Genomic DNA, 19,259 nt, shown 5'->3' with positions numbered 1-19,259 from the left:
ATATGTGTATTAATATGGCAACAATACACATGATGACGACTGACTGTGAGTCAAGACATTACATATATTACCTTTAAGTTAAATTTGCAAAGAAGAGATTCGTTTTTCTCTGAGCAGCAAGTTGTTATGAGATAGAATGAGCTTTGCCAACTCTGGTTGGACATACTGCAGGAGTATGGATCACATAACCAGCACCACACCCTCCCCTTCCCCTCCCCTCAACTGCCCAAGCAGACAACCAGGTTGTTTCCATCATCAATATTCTTAAAATTAAGAAAATAGTTCAAATATAATTAAAACAACACGTCACATCTTTTAAATGCCCACATGATTTTTCTGCTGAGTTCATTATTTCGGTGTCCAACTCTTGATTCTGGGGTACTCCTGGAGGGTTGACAACCCCTTGATTTGACTGAAAGGGAGCTGCTTCAAGGGAACTGTAAAACTTGAAAAATAAAATAATTTCAGAGTCTTGGGGAACCAGAGTTCTTTCAAAGAGAAGACACAACGTTAAAAGTCTCCCATTGAGCCTGTGGCACTCAATGTTGTATCACTGCAGCTGGAGAGTGTACTGTCATACCCAGGTCAGCCTCGTGGGGGCGCAGCGAACTCCGCACCTCTGCTCATGCGCGCCATACTCCAAGTGCGTGTACCCCCCACAGTGCATTGCGATAAACAACAAACATGGCGGAGGAAGAAGACGGAGGAGGTGATGAGCGAGACAACCGGCTGCTGCCGGTGCCGGGTAATGACAATCATCCCTGGAGTAGTAGTAGCAGGAGGAGTGGTGGAAAAGCACTGTGGTTCGGAGAGGTTGCTGAGGGTTTGGGGCCGAGTGACGGTGCAGATCCCGCCGACAGAAAGCGAAAGTGCCTGAGGGAGAGGGGTACAGGCAGGAGGAGGGGAGGGAGGGATGTAGACAGGTGAAGAGGGAGGAAAAGAGCTGAAGAGGGGAGGGAAAGAGGCAATGAGGGAGGGAGGGAGGTAATGAGGGAGGGAAAGAGCTGAAGAGGGGAGGGAGAGAGGTAATGAGGGAGGGTGGAAGAGAGGCGACGAGGGAGGGTGAAAAAGGCGACGAGGGAGGGTGAAAGAGAGGTGATGAGGGAGGGTGGAAGAGAGGCGACGAGGGAGGGTGGAAGAGAGGTGACGAGGGAGGGTGGAAGAGAGGTAATGGAGGGTGGAAGAGAGGCGACGAGGGAGGGTGGAAGAGAGGCGATGAGGGAGGGAGAGGCGCCACGAGGGGCAGGAGGGAGAGGCTCCACGAGGGGCAGGAGGGAGAGGCTCCATGAGGGGCAGGAGGGAGAGGCTCCATGAGGGGCAGGAGGGAGAGGCGCCATGAGGGGCAGGAGGGAGAGGCGCCACGCGGGGCAGGAGGGAGAGGCGCCACGCGGGGCAGGAGGGAGAGGCGCCATGAGGGGCAGGAGGGAGAGGCGCCACGAGGGGCAGGCGGGAGAGGCGCCACGAGGGGCAGGAGGGAGAGACGCCACGAGGGGCAGGAGGGAGAGGCGCACGAGGGGCAGGAGGGAGAGGCGCCACGATGGGCAGGAGGGAGAGGCGCCACGAGGGGCAGGAGGGAGAGGCGCCACGAGGGGATTGGGGGAGAGGCGCCACGAGGGGATTGAGGGAGAGGCGCCACGAGGGGATTGAGGGAGAGGCGCCACGAGGGGATTGAGGGAGAGGCGCCACGAGGGGATTGAGGGAGAGGCGCCACGAGGGGATTGAGGGAGAGGCGCCACGAGGGGATTGAGGGAGAGGCGCCACGAGGGGATTGAGGGAGAGGCGCCACGAGGGGATTGAGGGAGAGGCGCCACGAGGGGATTGAGGGAGAGGCGCCACGAGGTGATTGAGGGAGAGGCGCCACGAGGGGATTGAGGGAGAGGCGCCACGAGGGGATTGAGGGGGAGGCGCCGTGAGGCGAGGAGGGTGGGAGCGAGGCGAGGGGGAGGGAGGGGGTGCGAGGGAGAGTGGCGAAGAGGGGAGGGAGGGAGAGTGGCGAAGAGGGGAGGGAGGGAGAGTGGCGAAGAGGGGAGGGAGGGAGAGTGGCGAAGAGGGGAGGGAGGGGAGTGGCGAAGAGGGGAGGGAGGGAGAGTGGCGAAGAGGGGAGGGAGGGAGAGTGGCGAAGAGGGGAGGGAGGGAGAGTGGCGAAGAGGGGAGGGAGGGAGAGTGGCGAAGAGGGGAGGGAGGGAGAGTGGCGAAGAGGGGAGAGGGAGGGAGGGAGAGTGGCGAAGAGGGGAGGGAGGGAGAGTGGCGAAGAGGGGAGGGAGGGAGAGTGGCGAAGAGGGGAGGGAGGGAGAGTGGCGAAGAGGGGAGGGAGGGAGAGTGGCGAAGAGGGGAGGGAGGGAGAGTGGCGAAGAGGGGAGAGGGAGGGAGGGAGAGTGGCGAAGAGGGGAGGGAGGGAGAGTGGCGAAGAGGGGAGGGAGGGAGAGTGGCAAAGAGGGGAGGGAGGGAGAGTGACGAAGAGGGGAGGGGAGGGAGAGTGACGAAGAGGGGAGGGAAGGAGGGAGAGTGGCGAAGAGGGGAGGGAGAGAGACGACGAGGGGAGGGAGAAAGAGAGATACCAAGAGGGGATGGAGCGATGCCAGGAGGGGAGGGAGGGTGGCGAAGAGGGGAGTGAGCGAGGAAGAAAGGCAAAGAGGGAGGGAGATGGACGAAGAAGGAAGGGAGGGGGAAAGTGGTGGGCGGGGCGTGAGGGAGAAGGGAGGCAGGAAGAAAGGCCAAGAGGGAGATAGGTGCAGAAAAAGGGAGGGAGATAGGCAAAGAGGGGAGAGAGGCAGGTTGGGAGGGAGGGGAGGGAGTGACGTGAAGAGGGGAGGGAGGATGAAAGGCCAGGAGGGGAGGGAGGGGCAGAGAGGCGAAGAGGGGAGGGAAGGAGCGCGGCGAAGAGGGGAGGGAGGAAGCGAAGAGGGGAGGGAGGGAGCGAGGCGAAGAGGGGAGGGAGCGAGGCGAAGAGGGGAGGCAGGGAAAGAGGCGAAGAGGGGAGGCAGGGAAAGAGGCGAAGGGGGAGGGAGGGAAAGAGGCGAATAGGGGAGTGAGGGAGGGAAAGAAGCAACAAGGGATGAAGGGAGAGAGGCAAAAGTGCAATAGCGAGAACACTCTATGCTCATAGGGTCGGTTAATGCAGACAAAGACTTGGTCAAATTCACTGTTGGTTTGGAATTTTCACGGATTTTATATTAAGTGATGATTAATGTTGTCTTCAAATTCATTGAGGTTTTCAAGGAATCATGTCTAATATTTCTGAATATGCTCATCAGAGGATATCATGCTAAAATAGCAATCCATTGATAACTGGTGCCATCATATTGCTAATTAAGATCAGCCATAGCTCAGATGGTAGTACACATGCTGTGGCTAGAATCAGTGGAGGTTCTAAGAGCCCTGGGGATCTAGATAAACATCATAAGTCATAAACAAGTACAGCAAATAATCAGAAACAATGCTGTCCTTTATATCACGAGGGATAAAGCACAATTACGTAGAAGCCATGTTTCATCTGTGCAAAGCCCTGATTAGACCATATCTGTAGAATTGTGAGTAGTTCTGGGCAATACAGTTTATGAAGCATATATTGGCCTTTATGGGTGCACAGTGTAGGTTTGTCAGAATGACACCTGAAATCCAAATATTAAATTGAGAGTTTACAAAACAAGGCTGGTACTCTGTGGAAGAAGGTTGAGGGGTGGATTTCAAGATAAGAAGGGGAACAGAAAGGCTTGTTTCGGTGAATTGGGGAGTCTAGTAGCCAGCCAGATTAAGATGAAAGTAGGGAACGCTTCTTGAAGACAGTGGCAATTGTTCGGAACTCTCTTCTGCACATAGCAATTGATGATACATCAATAGTTAACTTTAAAACTAAGATTGATCAAAAAAATTCTGCCAAAGTCATTAAGGAATATGGGGCAAAGATGGGTATTTGAATGACAGAACAGACTTGAGGGGCTAAATGGCCTACTCTTATGTTCCCACTTCAAAAACTTGAGCACTACCGTGCTGTGTGTGCTGCACTTTCAAAGGTGTCATCTTTCAGATTGGAGGTTAACATTAAGGCCCTTCTCTTGCTCGGGTCAACAGAGGAGATCCTGTGATCAAGAATTCCTCAAGTTTTTAAATTTATTTTCTGTGACCTATTTATGGAATGCATTGGTCCTTCATGTTTTTCTGTGCGACCGTGCATGCGTGCTAATTTAAAGCGGACGTTTTCTGTTTGGTTTGCACAGAAACGTTTGGGTTGCTGCACAGTCGCACAGCTTAGAGACAGTTTTGCCCATGATACTGAAGTTATTCTCTATCTCGGCCACCTTTTCTCCCTCAATGTTGCTCAAGCAAAGATCATCCCTTTGTTATCACATTACAGTTTGTTAGTACTTGTGTGGAAATTATGTTTCCACTCTTTCGTTATCATTTGATGTTCTAGTTGTTTCAGAACAAATATTGCCTTGGCTAAAATGGAGGAAAATTCAACTTGTTCCCAAATCTATTTGCTGTAGCAATGACTGAAGGCAGCATTTGGATAGAATGGTAATGTACATTCTGTCAAAAAGATAGCCAATTCTCTGTGTCTTGACTCGCACATGAAAGATGACCATTTGGTTGAGTTGCTAGAGGCCGACCTGTGAAATTAGACTACAGAGTTCAGAGAGGTAAAGTCGTTGCACATATGCCCGAGTTCTTTTTGTTTTTGCTAAATCTGTCTATATTTAAAGAAATTGCAACATTTTTTTAACAGATTAAAAATATGTAATACTTTAACATTCTGAGTGTGCCACTACCCTCGCCCCCCCCCCCCCCCCCCCTCCAGAACAAGGATAGAGTCCCCCTCATTCTCACATTTCATCCCACCATCCTCCGTATGCAAAGCATAATCCTCTGCCATTTTTGCCAACTCCAGCATGATGCCACCACCAAACACATCTTACCTTCACTCCCTCTGTCAGCATCTGCAGAGATCATTCCCTCCCAAGAAAATCTAGTCCACTCCTCCATCATCACCCATGCGACCTTCCCATGCAATCGCAGAAGGTGTAACACCTGCCCCTTTACGTCCTTCCTTGCTTAATATCCCAGGCCCAAAACACTCATTCCAGGTTAAGCAGCGTTTCACTTGCACCTCTTTCAATCTGGTCTATTGCATTGGATAAAAGCAAATTACTGCGGATGCTGGAATCTGAAACCAAAGCGAAAATGCTGGAAAATCTCAGCAGTCCTGGCAGCATCTGGAGGGGGAGAAAGGGGCTAACGTTTCATCAAATGTGAGGACTAAATGCCCAACACTGAGATACTTGCACTGATCAAAAATGTCTGGAATTGAAGCACTCAGCATCAGAGTGCAGATTGAGTGGCCATGGGACGAAAGACTGATGATAAAATCCCTAAGGCAGTCATGAATTGACAGCTTAAACCTGGTCCTCCTATGAGGTAGGCAAAATTAAGGACAATGCCATGTTCACCACAGACTGAGAAAAATGCACAAGAAAGAATAACCTGGAGAGCGATCTGAAGTAGTGACACTTTTTTCCTTAAAACAACAAAGAATGCAGGAAGCTAAGGATAAAAGGCAAACTAACAAAATCAGCGAGTTCATCCTCACCCACACTGGAAAGCCAGCCATGCAGGTCTGCAGTCAGGTTCCACAGCCACATCAGAACATACAAAAGATGACTATGCATGCAAGAAACAGCCACCTTCGATAGCGAGGGGAAACTGATAATGATGGACAACCATGGGTGGATATGTACAGAGTAGGCAGATTGTTATTTTCAGCCGCTTGTATAGCTGAATTGATTCTAGCAGATTTTTTGGCTTGCATTCTGTTTGCTTGAGCACAAATAATTCATTTCTGCTCCTGGGTTATGTAGGAATACACCGCTCCAATCTGCATGCAGCAAGATTCAAGAGACAAAGAAGATAACTGGCCAGTTAACCAGTGTCTTTTACATCCATCTAAACAGCTAGAAGGGATCTTGGTTTAATGTTTCAGTCAAAGGATGACAGTTCAGACAATGCAAAATTTGAATTTCTGCATTGAGATATCAACCTGGATTTTGAAGCCCGATTCTTTTGACTCAAGAACCTATGTTTCTACTAAAAAGAAAATTTGAACATATTAAAGCATTGTAAGCCACCTACTATTGTGAATTCCACTGAAACATACTGAAGCATTGTTTTGTGCACCACTTGTCGATGAAAGACAATTACAATAAACATAAATGGAAGGATATTTTCTGTATTTCAATATAAATTTGCGAGTTCCGTACTGAATAGTTGTGAACGCATTTGGGCCAATGCTTCAAATTAAATAAAGTTTTTAAGCTTACTGTCATCTTAAAAGTGTATTCCAAAATTCCTACAGCTCAATCTAGGTGAGGAAATCTGGAATAAAAATAGCCTGTTCATTTTTGCAAATCATTTGTGAATTGTCTCATTACTGTAGTATCTTTAAGGAGAGCTTTGTAAAGTTCCTTCATGAAGTTTCCACCAAAACTCAATAGAATGAAGCCCAGAATATTTATTTTACCAAATTATTCCAGCAGTGACTTATTACTTTCTGTGTATGATATTTGTGATGTACCAGTGTTTTTTGTGTTGAGCCTTGCTATCAATATTTGGCCTTATAAACAGTAAATTCACTGAAAATGTCTATTTTGTTTCCTTCTGCCCTGACTCAACCTAACTAGCACCCTCCATCCAGTTCACAGTTTGACCTCCCTGGAATCTGAAGCCCTGGCCAGAAATGTAGAACTCTGGCATGACGCAGAAAATTAGGAGTGGTGTGGCAATCCAATGATAATTGCCATTCCTCTGAGGTTCCAGGCCCACATTCCAATTGGTTTACAAAAATTCTCCAGGGGAAGAGACCTGCCACTCTGACCTGGCCAACATATGACTTCATTCCCCCTGATTGATGACTTTAATAGCCTTGACAGACAACGAGAGATCAGCAATAAATAGTGTACTTGCCTGTGTCACAAAATTATGGCCTGGTTTTTGCAGTTAAGAATAATCATGAGTCTACTGGAAACCACACATGCATAAGTAAACGTGGCGATCAACAAGTTGCTATCTGAGCGAACTAGCTTTAGAACCTGGGCTATTCTGGCATGGCACAGAGATTTGGCATTCAAATAGATCAAGGAGTCATGAAAAACTGGACTCCTTGGGAATCTGGAGGAAGCTGGCTGGAATCGGACCCAGCACAAAGGAAGATGGTTATGATTGTTGAATGTCAATCAACTCAGTTCTAGGACATCACTGCAAGAGTTCCTCTGGGTAATATCCTATGCCCAACCATCTTTGGTTGCTTCGTCAATGACCTTCCCTCAATCATCAGGTCGGAAGTGAGAAATGTTAGCTGATGACTGCACTATTCGGGACTCCTACAAAAGCAGTCCATGTCCAAATGCAGTAAGACCTGAACAATATCCAGGCATGGGTTAACAAATGGCAAGTAACATCTGTGCCAATCAAGTGCAAGACAATGAGCATCTCCAGCAAGCGGGAATTGAACAGTAACCCCATGACATCCAATGGCATTACCACCACAGAATCCTCCACTGTCAACTTCTTGGGAAGTTACCATTAACCAGAAACTGAACCGACCATCCATATAAATACTGTGGCTATAAGAGCAGGTCAGAGGCTAGGAATCCTGTGGCAAATAACTCTCCTCCTGACTGCCCTAAACCTGTCCACCATCTACAAGGCACAAGTTGGGAGTGTGATGGAATACTTTCCACTTGCCAGGATGAGTGCAGTTCCAACAACACTCCAGATGCTTAATGCCATCTAGGACCAAGCCCATTTGATTGGCACCCCATCTACAAACACTCCGTCCACTACAGACGCACAACAGCAGCAGTGTGGACCATCTACAAGATGCACTGTAGGAACTCAAACCAAGACTTTGTGACAGCACCTTCCAAAACCACTATTGCCTTGAAGGACAAAGACAGCAAACGGATGGGAACACCACCTAGAGGTTCCCCTCCAAGTCATTCACCATCATAATTTGTAATTATTCACTGCTCCTTCACTGGTGCTGGGTCAAAATCCTGGCACTCCTTCCCTAATGGCACTGTCGGTGTACCTGCACCACATGGACTGTGGTGGTTAAATAAGGCAGCTCACCACCACCTTAAGCGTAATCAGGGATGAGCAATGAAGCATCTTCTGAATTTTTTTTAATGTGAAGTTGCTGTACGTGTGACATACCCTCTAAATGTGCAAGAAAAAAATGTAAGCATTCTTTGTTCCAAATGTTTTAACCGTGTGAATCAGTCTATCACCTCCGACACCCACTATGATAAACCTTTGCAGCTGTGGAGCCACTTTCCTTTAGAGTTTAGTTATTGTTGGAGATTTTATAAAGGCACTTTAATTTTTCTTAAGTCTCTTACCTGTATCTCTTAATCCTTCTTTCACTTTTATGTAATTTGAGATTGAATTCAGGCACTTCCTGCTTCAGTATGTATATATCTCAAAAAGTTCTGATTGATTAAGGCTATGGTGGCACAGTGGTCAGCACTGCTGCCTCAACACCAGAGACCTGGGTTCAATTCGAGTCTTGGGTGTCTGGTCACAGTAACTTCATTAAAGCCTACTCGTGACAAGCAATTTTCATTTCGTTTCATGTTCTCCCCGTGTCTGTGTGGGTTTCTTCCCTATTACTCTGTTCAGACCTTTCATGATTTTGAATACACCATCATATTTCCTTTCAGCCTTCTCGTAGGATTAGAGCTCCAGCTTCTCATCAATTTACCCTTGCAGCTGAATTTTCTCATACCTGGATCTATTTTCTTCCTGGAGCCGCTAAAACCCTCACATCCTTAAAGCGTTGGACATGCTGCTCCAGTTGAGGCTGGGCCAGTGTTTTATAAAGATTATTTTGTACCTGTTTGACAGTATTGTGAAGTTTTTTTCTTTCTATTATTAGATGATGAAGATGACTTTGCTGAGATGGAGGTGGAAGACCATGACAGTGAAGAGACTGAAAAACCAAGCACCATCAATTTTGATCCTAGTTTGCCAACCGCGCACTCTGTATGTACAAAATTGTAAAATGTTTAAATTGTCAGTGACAGGATTTGTTTCAAAAAACTGTCTGCTTTCAAAGTAACATCCTGCATTATAATATTGTGCATGGAAAACAAAATGGCCCGAAAAATCAGTCCAGACATTGAGGAAGTCTATGTAAATCTCTTGTATTACTGAATAAAGTGGACAAAGAAAGAATGGCTTAACATCCTCCGCATGAACCCAAATTGCTATGACTAGGCTGTGACTGGCTTCATGACTGGAGATGTTTGTCATAATTCATTGCTGGCAGGAATCTAATTATGAACTTTGTCAGATTTCAAATGAGGAAAAAGAAACAAATTGACACTTTGTAGTGTAATTTCTGTAGAAATACAATTCTTTCCACTTTCCGCATGGTCTGCTATAAATTGGATCAAAAAATTAGGAAGTAAACTGCATTGAGAATGAAACACCATTGCCAGCATATTAACAGTCATTGGAAACATCAGCCCTGAATTACTCAATATTTTTACAATTGTAGAATGGAAATTCTGTACATAGAACGTAGAACAGCATAGAAGGTGGCTATTCAGTCCATCACACCAGTGCGAGCTCTTGTAAAAGCTATCCAATTAATCCAATTCCATTGTGCTCTCCCCACAGTCCTGCAGATTTATTTCCTTTGAAATATTTATCCATTTCCCTTTTAAAGTTATTGAGCCTGCTTCTACCACCCTTTTCAGACAGTGCACTGTAGGTGATCAGAGCTCACTGGATGTGTTTTCTCCTATCCCTTTTTGCCACCACTTCCTTTGCCAATTAACTAGCATCTGTGTCTTATGGTTACCTGAGGGCTGCCAGATTGCAATCGCTAAGTGGCTTACAGTCGCATTTTGTTTATGTCACAATAGACAAGCTGTTCAAAGTTAAATGTTCAAGTTCCACAGTTGCTCCTGGCAAAATGAGGTGAAATCAGAGTAAAGGAAAGTTGTGACTTCAAATGAATACAGAGATTTCTTGAACTTGGTTCTTATTGATAATTTGCCCTGAAGTAAGGAATGGCGATTCAATATGCTCAAGAGCCTTGTCATGTTTTAATGCCCTTCTGTGGAAAAAACGCTGGGTAAGTATTTGAACATTTTAACAGCAAGCTATTTCCGATATTGTTCATATTCTGAACAGGATTCAAAAATTTTGCAACATTGGTCTTTTGGAATTCAGGAGATGACTGTCCCTTTTAGCCCACCTTTCTGCAATATTCCCTTCTTGCATTTCTAATGATCTTAGGTTTTCTTCGCATGAGTGGAATCCATCTGGCTCCTTGAAACCCATTCAGGTTTCTTGTTTCATCATCCATGCAAGTAATTTGTTCCACATACTTACCATTCAGTAAAAAAGGTAGTCATGTGCTCCTGTTTCCTCTTGTCCTTCAAGAACCTAGTGTTTCAATTCTGTATGGCAGAAAGTGTGCTGAGATGCAATTTGTTCAAACCCAATTCCATTTTGAAAAAGAACAGATTCTGGATATTTGATCCCTCCTCCAATATCTCTGTTGAAATAAGGAGAATAGAACTACTTGCAGTGGTCCCACCATAGCCAAATGGCCTGTCTGGATTTACATATCATATTCCTAAATATTTATCCTAACAAGTTCTTTGCATTGGAAACATAAACCTTAGGAGTTAGTAATTTTGCAAATGACTAGTGCTTACAAACAATAGAAAACCGGTTCAACGCATAGTTGAAATTGCAATTAATGTGCAATTAAGTAGCCTGACTCAGTTAATAAAGGCACATTAGTGTCAAAGCAAAATATAGAGGCTCTATATTAAATCCCCAGCCTATATATAATTTATGGTCTCAGCTCAACTTGTGATTAGGGGCATTATGTTTTGACTCCATAACCTTTTCATTCTTCCATGGAATGGGTGTCATTGGCAAGGCCAGTATTTATTTTCCATCTCTAATTACCCTTGCAAAGGTTGTAATGAACCACCTTTCTGAACCACTGTAATCCATGTGTAAGGTACACACAGTGCTGTTTGGAACTGAGTTGCAGGACTTTGACCCAGAAACAGTGAAGGATCAATAATATATCTCCAAGTCAGGATGATGAGTGGCTTGGAGGGGAGCTTTGAAATGGTGGTGTTCCCATGTGTCTGCTACCCTTGTCTTTACAGATGGTAGAGGTCATAGATTTGGAAAGTGCAATCTAGGAAGCTTGGTGAGTTCCTGCAGTGCATCTTGTACATGGTATACACTGCTGCCATTGTGGGTCAGTAACCGAGGACAGGAATATTTGTGTTTGGGGTGACAATCAAGCAGGCTGCTTTGTCCTGGATGCTGTCAAGCTTGAGTGTTGTTGAAGCTACGCTCCAGCAAAGTATAGAGTATTCCTTCACACTCTTAACCTGTGTCTTGTAGATGATGGACAGGCTTTGGGAAGTCAGGAGGCTGAGTTAATTATCACAGGGTTCCTAGCATCTGACCTTTTATAGCCACAGTGTTTATATGGCATGAATGTTATTTTCCAGTTGTCAGCCTAAACCTGGCAATTGTCCACATCTTGCATTTGGCCGTGGACAGTTTCCATAATTGAGGTGTTGCAAATGGTGCTGAATGTTGTGTAATAATCATTGCCATTTCAGACCTTATGATGGAAGGGAGATCACTGATGAAGCAGCTGAAGATGGATGGGCCTAGGACACTGACCTGAAGAACTCCTGCATTGATGTCTTAGGACTGAGATGACTGGCCTCCAACAACCGCAAATATCTTTCTTTGTGCTAATTATGACTCTAACCAGCAGAGGGTTTTCTTCCTGATTCCATTTCTGCCTGGGCTGCTTGATGCCACACTCAGTCAAATGCTACCTTGATGTCAAGGGCAGTCACTCTCACTTCACCTCTGGAGTTCAGCTCTTCTGTCCATGTTTGAATTAAGGCTGTAGTGAAACAGGAGCTCAGTGGCCAGGGGGAACCCAGACTGAGCGTTCGTGAGCGCGTTATGCTATTGCTGACCCCTGCAATCACTTTACTGATGTGGCAATAATTGGCCAAGTTAAGTTTGCCCTGCTTTTTGTGTACAGGGCATAACTGAGCAATTTTCCACATTGCTGGGTGGATGCCAGTGTTGTAGCTGTACTGGAATGGCTTGCCTAGAGGTGTAGCAAGTTATGGAGTGCAAGTCTTCAGCACTTTGCCAGAATATTGACAGGACCCAAAACCTTTGTTGTATCCAGTGTCTTCAGCCATTTCTTGATATTATATGGAGCAAATTAGGTTGGTTGAAGATTGGCATCTGCAACACTGGTGACCTCTGGAGGAAGTAGAGAAGGATCATCCTCTCAGCACCTCTGGCTAAAGATTGTTGCAAGTGTTTCAAATGCTGCAAGTTATGATTCGGTGCGTATGACTGTGATGGGTTTTTGCTTGACTGGTCAGTTGGACAGCTCCCAATTTTGGCACAACCCCCCCCCCCCCCCCCCCCCCCCAGGTGTTAATAAGGAGGACTTTGCAAGGTTGGCTGTGCTGTTTTTGTTTCTGGTGTCAAAGTCAATGCCAGATAGTCTCCCTGGTTTTATTCCTTTTTAACTTTTCTGCAGCTGTTTGGTACAATTGCGTGGCTTGCTAGGCCATTTTAGAGGGCATTTAAAAGTCAACCATATTGCTGTAGGTCTAGACTTGTATGTAGAATAGACCAGGTAAAGATGGCAGATTTCCTTCCCAAAACTAGATGAACTGGTGAACTAGATTGGTTTTTACAACAATCAATGATGGTTTGGAATTATTTTGAATCCCAGATTCATTCTTTAAATTAACAAATTGAATTAATTGAACTTGGATTCCACCAGCTGTGGATTTGAAACAGTGTCCCCAGGGCTTTTGCCTGGTGATTGGTTACTGATCCAGTGACATTACCACTACACCACCACCTACTTGATAAACTGTAAATAGAGTCATAGATATTTACAGCATGGAAACAGGCCTTCGGCCCAGCTGGTCCATGCCACCCAGTTTCTATCACTAAGCTAGTCCCACTTGCCCGCATTTGACCCATATCCCTTTATACCCATCTTGTCCACGTATCTGTCTAACTGCTCTTCAAAAGACAAAATCGTACCCACCTCTGCCACTAAACTAGGCAGGGAACAAGTCTTATTGCCTTTGACTACTTCTGTTTTAAAAACAACTTCTGTTAAATGGACCAATATTATGCTGATTTTATGCAAACCTTACCAGCAAATGCAACAGGCAAAAATATAAATGACCACAAAGCGCATAAGTGGTTGTTAGTATTTTCATGAATAGCTGTATCTGTGCTGTTAAATTTTGAGATGAGCGCATGAGTAAAATATGTTTCGGAATGTAAATTTATTTTAAATATATAATCAACTTTTCTTTGCTCCTTAGTACTTGGGGACGGAAATGGAGGAGTTTCACGGCCGGACCGTGCATGATGAAGATAGTTGTCCAACCTTCCCAGTTCTCCCTCATATTGCAGTTATTCTGATTCCTGGGCAGACCTTGCCATTGCAGCTCTTTCGTCCCCAGGAAGTATCCATGATGCGAAACCTGATTCAAAAAGACAGGACATTTGGTGTCCTTGCCTGCAGGTTAATTTCTTGCACCTTTGTTAAGCTTTAATGACTGATCACTTCTTTGGGGTTTGATGGGGCTCTGTAAATTACAGAACCGATGCTTTATGTAACTTGGAGGAAGAAAGCTGCATGAAATAAACTGTGGCAAACCACCACAGCACACTGACATCTTAAATCCTTCATCAAATTAATAAAAAAAGCAGGTTATATCATGGTTCTTCAAAAATATTACAAAAATTTTCATTGCCGATGAGCAAATTATTTTTGTTACTGTGCTTTGTGTTTCCCAGCTGAATCATTTCCACCCGCATTGTTGTTCTTTTTTTCATTTTTTAAGATCTGAGGGCAGAAAATTATAAAAACCAAAGACAAATGCCATTTAAGAAAATAATTATGAATGATACTCAAAAAGAGTATCAATCTGAAATGTTCCAAAGTGCTTTGGGTGTAACTAATTACTTTGAAATGAAATAGGTTATATAGGTAAACACAGCAAGTTACTAAAATAACAACACGATAAACAATGACATGAGCTATGAGATGTGTTTGATAAGTATTAATTGAAAGAGGAGCATTGGCCAGGAAACTGGAAAAATTCCCCCCATCTCTTCAAATGGTGTCAAGGGATCTTGTAATCACAAGAACAGGTAGGTAGAGTTTGCTGTCGTATACGAAGATTAGCAAGACTCCATCAGTACTGCATTGAAGTATTAATGCTCTGAAATAGGTTTGGAATTGGCACCTTGTATTACACCAAAAAGTGTGACTAACTTGTCAAAATTAATGTGCATAATTAATCAAGCTAATAATCAGGACCAGCACATCATAGATCATCAGTTTTCTGTCAAAGAAAACCAAGTTGTTGAATGCAATTGCCAATGTACAGGTAAAATTCCAGACTCCCATGTAATTGGAACAGAATTTGATTTTTGTTCATCAGCATTCTGCCTAACTTTTCCAAGTGATAAACTGACAGTTCTGAATCCAGGTGTTAGGTCACACATACGCTACAAGTTTTGATTCGGGTCGTGGATGTGAAAGACCACTCTTGCAGCAGTTTCTACTGCATTACTTTACATGAATATAGTTGAGCAACAAATGCTCGATTGAAATGCATTACATGTGAAACTCTTAAAACAGAGCAATTGATACATTTATCCTACTGTCCATTGTAGGGTTAAATTCAACTGTTTTTCTTCTAAGAATGTTTTCACTGCAATAAAGTATCCATTCTACTATCTGTGCTCATTTTTTCTTTCTTAGTGATTCTTCTGACAGACCTCCAGAGTTTGGAACAACAGCTGAGATTTATGAATATAGGGAAGAGCAAGAATATGGCATTGAAACTGTAAAAGTAAAAGCTGTTGGACGTCAGAGATTTAAAGTTCTTGAAACAAGAACACAAACTGATGGGTAAGGTGGCAATCTTTTGAGCAGCCTTGGCACTCTTTTGATCTTTACCTCCAGTGTGAGTTTAAAACTGGTACAAATAATATTTGAATAATATTTTGGGTGCTAAGGGCAGGGCATTAATATTGTTAAATTTATGGTTTTGATTGTTAGTGCTTCTCTGAATGTTTGTCAATTGTTAATTATCGACTGCTTTTCAGAGCTGAAATCCAAATTGAAAATAAAAGATGTCCATAGAAACTTTACCACTGCAAAAAATCACGATGTGTATTTTTTCCAAACAAAATAATAGCTTAAAAGCTTCCCTGATGGCATACCAAGTAAGGGCAATAATATTCAGGCTTGATATGCTGATTTTAGTTAATCGCAAATGGTGTAAAGGTAGGAGTGCTGGCATTATTGGGAAATAGAAAATTCAGCGTGAACCCCACTAACAATCGATGCCTAGCAATAAATGCTAGCAGTGTTCATATGGAATCTTGAGAGAAGGCAAGACTGTCCTTGATTTTGATGCTACTCACTAGCTGGTTCACATGAAAATTGGCTATTTGAATGAGTTCCCTGAGTGCAGCAATACCCAACTAACTGGTTTGTGATTTCTTTGGTAAGGAGGGCCAATGTGGCAGAGAAAATTGGCATCAAAGGAGGAAGAAAATTAGTATTTTGTGGTCCACATTAAATATATGGTGTATAACAATATCCTGCTCAATGTTCAGTGAAAGTTGCTAATAGTTAGACTCGTGCTTGCAGACAGGTAAATCCATTTTTCTATCTGTGGGCAATAGAGAACAAAACGTTACCCTGAGCGGCAACTGGTGAGGCTTAAGGATCAAATTCCAGAGCTTAGGGACTTCACATCTGAAGACACAGCCACTAATGATGGAGTGATTAAATCAGAGATTTTCAAGAAGCCAGAATTGGGAGAGTGTAGATATCTTGGAGAGTTGTAGGGCTGGAGGAGATTACAAGGTGTAAAGCCACGGACAAATTTAAAAACCAGGATGAGAATTGAAGCGTTGCTTCGTCGGGAACAAGTGTAGCTCATCAAGCATATATACTGAATGTAATGTGGAACAAGTTAGGATATGAGCAATAGAGTTTAGAATTACTTCAGCTTATTGAGGTTGGAAGATGGAAGACCAACCAAGACTGCATTGGAATAGTTAAGTCTACAGGTAACAAAGGTGCAGATGAGGTTTTCAACAGCAGGTGGGGAGCTGGGGCAGGAGCAGTCGCAAGATGTTATTAAAATAGGGGGTCTTGGTGATGCTGCAGCTATTTGGTAAGAAATATCTTTTGAGGTCAGATATGATGCCAGAATTGAGAGCCATCTGGTTCAGATTCAGACATTATCAGGGAAAGGAATATAATTTGTAACAATGGAATGGAGTTTTGGTCTTCTATATTTTATCAGAGAAAATATCTGGCTGATGGCCAGCAGGGGGAGTCAGGAGAGGTGATTGTGAGGATATGCTGGAATTTGTCAGTGCACATGTTGACCCTGACGTGTTTTCTGAAAGTTACCAAGAGGTAACCAAAGAAATGCAAGAGGATTAAGGTTATATTCTTGCAGGAACTCAAGAGAACGGCGTGGAAGCAGGAATAAATGCCATTGCAAATGATTGTCAACGACTGGATAGATAAAATTGAAATGTGGCAAGTCTAGTTGTATCATATATAAAATGACAGAATGTACGACACGGTGGCACAGTGGTTAGCATTGCTACCTCGCAGCTCCAGGGTCCCAGGATCAATTCCGGCCTTGGATGGCTGTCTGTGTGGAGTTTGCATTTTCTCCCCATGTCTGCGTGGGTTTCTTCTTGGTGTTCCGGTTTCTTCCCACAGTCCAAAAATGTGCAGCTTAGGTGGATTGGCTACTCTAAATTACCCCTTAGTGTCCAAAAGGTTAGATCGGGTTACGGGGATAGGGTAGGCTTAAGTAGGGTGCTCTTTTCAAGGGCTGGTGCAGACACGTTGGACCCAATGGCTGCCTACTGCACTGTAAATTCTATGATAACTTCCTTTTCCTTTCCCTCCCTTATCCATTCTGCCTTAGGTAGATATCAGAGGCAATTTATTGTCTGCTAACAAGGACTACTTTAATTTATTCCCAGAATCCGGGTGGCAAAGGTTCAGATTCTACCAGAATGGGTCCTTCCTTCAAGCATATCAGGAGTGCAGCTTAATTCACTTAACAAACTTCATATGTTTGTCTCACATAAGCCCCCTGCAAGCCGATTGAAACAAAATCAGAGATGGTGGCAAAAATACCAAAAGGTTGGTTCAGTATTATGTTTAAAGGTATCACTATAAAAGTAGTAGTTTTCACTAGCAAATGAAAAGCAGGTCTTCAACTGTTCTCGGATGACTTTATTTCTGTTCATGACTGAGTTCATACAAATATTGACTCCTTATCGGAAGTGTAATGTATCTGTTTCTAGGCCGTTAAGTCTGCAGAAAATGGAACTTCTGATTAGTGCTCTTTGCATATGCATCGTATTTGCATTGCACAGGGCAGCACGGTGGCGCAGTGGGATAGCCCTGCAGCCTCACGGCGCCGAGGTCCCAGGTTCGATCCCGGATCTGGGTCACTGTCTGTGTGGAGTTTGCACATTCTCCGTGTTTGCGTGGGTTTCGCCCCCACAACCTAAAGATGTGCAGGGTAGGTGGATTGGCCACACTAAATTGCCCCTTAATTGGAAGAAATTAATTGGGTACTCTAAATTTATTTATTTTTTAATTAAAAAGTATTTGCATTGCCTAAACAAACCATTCGACCCAAAAGGGGTCAAATGTAATTAAAAAAACAGAAAATGCTGGAAATACTCCATGTCAGGCAGCATCTGTGGTGAAAGAAACAGAGTTAAAGCTCCAGGACGCAGATATTGAGCCATTAAATGGGTCCTGGGAACCCCTCGATTTTGTTGGACTTTGATGCCTGCCACTGCCTCTTTGGCCATGGTTCACCCAAGCCCCCCTCCCCCACAGTTGGCAAAAAGCTGAAGGCCTCACAATATGACCCATACTGGGGCCTTAATTATGAAAGTTAGCTGCCAACCTCAGTCAAATGGACAGCCGAGCCATTTTTCACTGCCTACTGTTTGAAACCTCTCTGGGGGCAGGGTAGTTCTGGGGACACATTCCATTGTGGTGAGCGGGACCAGCTGAACATTTTTACCACCGGTGATCTAATTTGGCCATCCACAAGCTCACCATCCAATTAAGGATGGCAGGTGGAATTGTAATGCGGCTGGCCAAACCAAAGTTCCGGCAATTCTGAAGCCTCGGCAGGTGAAGTGGGTGTTGCTGAGGCAGACATGAGACCTGGTGGACAGGAGTGTAAAGAAAAGCGAGAGCATTCAAGTACCAGAGCAGGGATGTCTTGCTGTAGTTCTACAGGGCCTTGGTGAGACTACATCTGGAATATTGCGTGCAGTTTGGTCTACTCATCTGAGGAAGGATGTTCTTGCTCGAGAGCAGGCATTTTCAAAATCAGGGTTGCGACCCGCGGGTGGATAGTGGGCAGGTGTCCGGTGGGGGGGGGGGGGGGGGGTCGCGGAGCCGTCCGTCGAGGTGCTCCCGATTGCGCAAATTCGCACACAGCAGCCAGCTTTTAACAATGCCGGCTGCGAGCAGCCTTCAAAATGACGGCCGCCACCATATAAAAAAATATGGGCACATTGCGCATGCATGCCTGCTCATTGATTCCGTAAGCTCCAATAAGGAAACCTGTTCAGCTAGCATTTAAAGGCAAGATTTCACCCAAAATGTGATGGTACTTTTTTTCTAATTTTGTTCCGAATTTCTTTTCTATTTCTGATCCCAAAACCGACTGAGCTACCAGCACCTAATTTGCCAAATCCTGTGTTACACTGAATTACATTGAATATACCACCACATTCGGCCAACCAACCCATGTCCACATTTTTGCTTAATTCGGAACACAATTGAGCATAAGGCACTATTAAATGCAAATTGATACAGATGAAAGACTTTATCCCTCATGTCTTTCAAAATATGAAGCAGCTACTGGTCTGGCCAGGTGGACAGAAAAGCAGCAAGAATACAACCCAGGAAAGTGTGAGGTTATGCATTTGGGGAGGTCAAACAAGGTAAAAAATTACATAATAAATGTGAGGATCCTGCAAAGTGAAGAGGAAGGAAGGAATCTTGGAGTGAATGTCCACAGATCCATGAAGGTAGTAGGACAGGTTGCTAAGGTGGTTAAGAAAGCATC

The 19,259-nt window shown here is 44.3% G+C and overlaps 1 protein-coding gene across 2 annotated transcripts in view; it reads left to right on the top strand.

Moving 5' to 3' along the window:
• The first annotated feature begins 610 nt into the window (after nt 1-610).
• crbn (cereblon) overlaps nt 611-19,259 on the top strand; it is a 32,250-nt gene continuing 13,601 nt past the window's right edge. The window contains exons 1-5 of one of the 2 annotated variants that reach the window (XM_038810705.1): nt 611-745; nt 8,930-9,036; nt 13,425-13,627; nt 14,876-15,025; nt 17,137-17,299. In XM_038810705.1, the coding sequence (XP_038666633.1) occupies nt 685-745; nt 8,930-9,036; nt 13,425-13,627; nt 14,876-15,025; nt 17,137-17,299 (684 nt within the window). In that variant the 5' untranslated portion in view covers nt 611-684. The remainder of the gene's footprint in view (nt 746-8,929; nt 9,037-13,424; nt 13,628-14,875; nt 15,026-17,136; nt 17,300-19,259) is intronic. The other variant, XM_038810706.1, reaches the window with a different exon arrangement.

This window comes from Scyliorhinus canicula, chromosome 11, assembly GCF_902713615.1.
Source record: "Scyliorhinus canicula chromosome 11, sScyCan1.1, whole genome shotgun sequence".
In the NCBI taxonomy this organism is placed as follows: Eukaryota; Metazoa; Chordata; class Chondrichthyes; order Carcharhiniformes; family Scyliorhinidae; genus Scyliorhinus; species Scyliorhinus canicula.
This window is presented reverse-complemented; position numbering and strand designations above follow the sequence as displayed.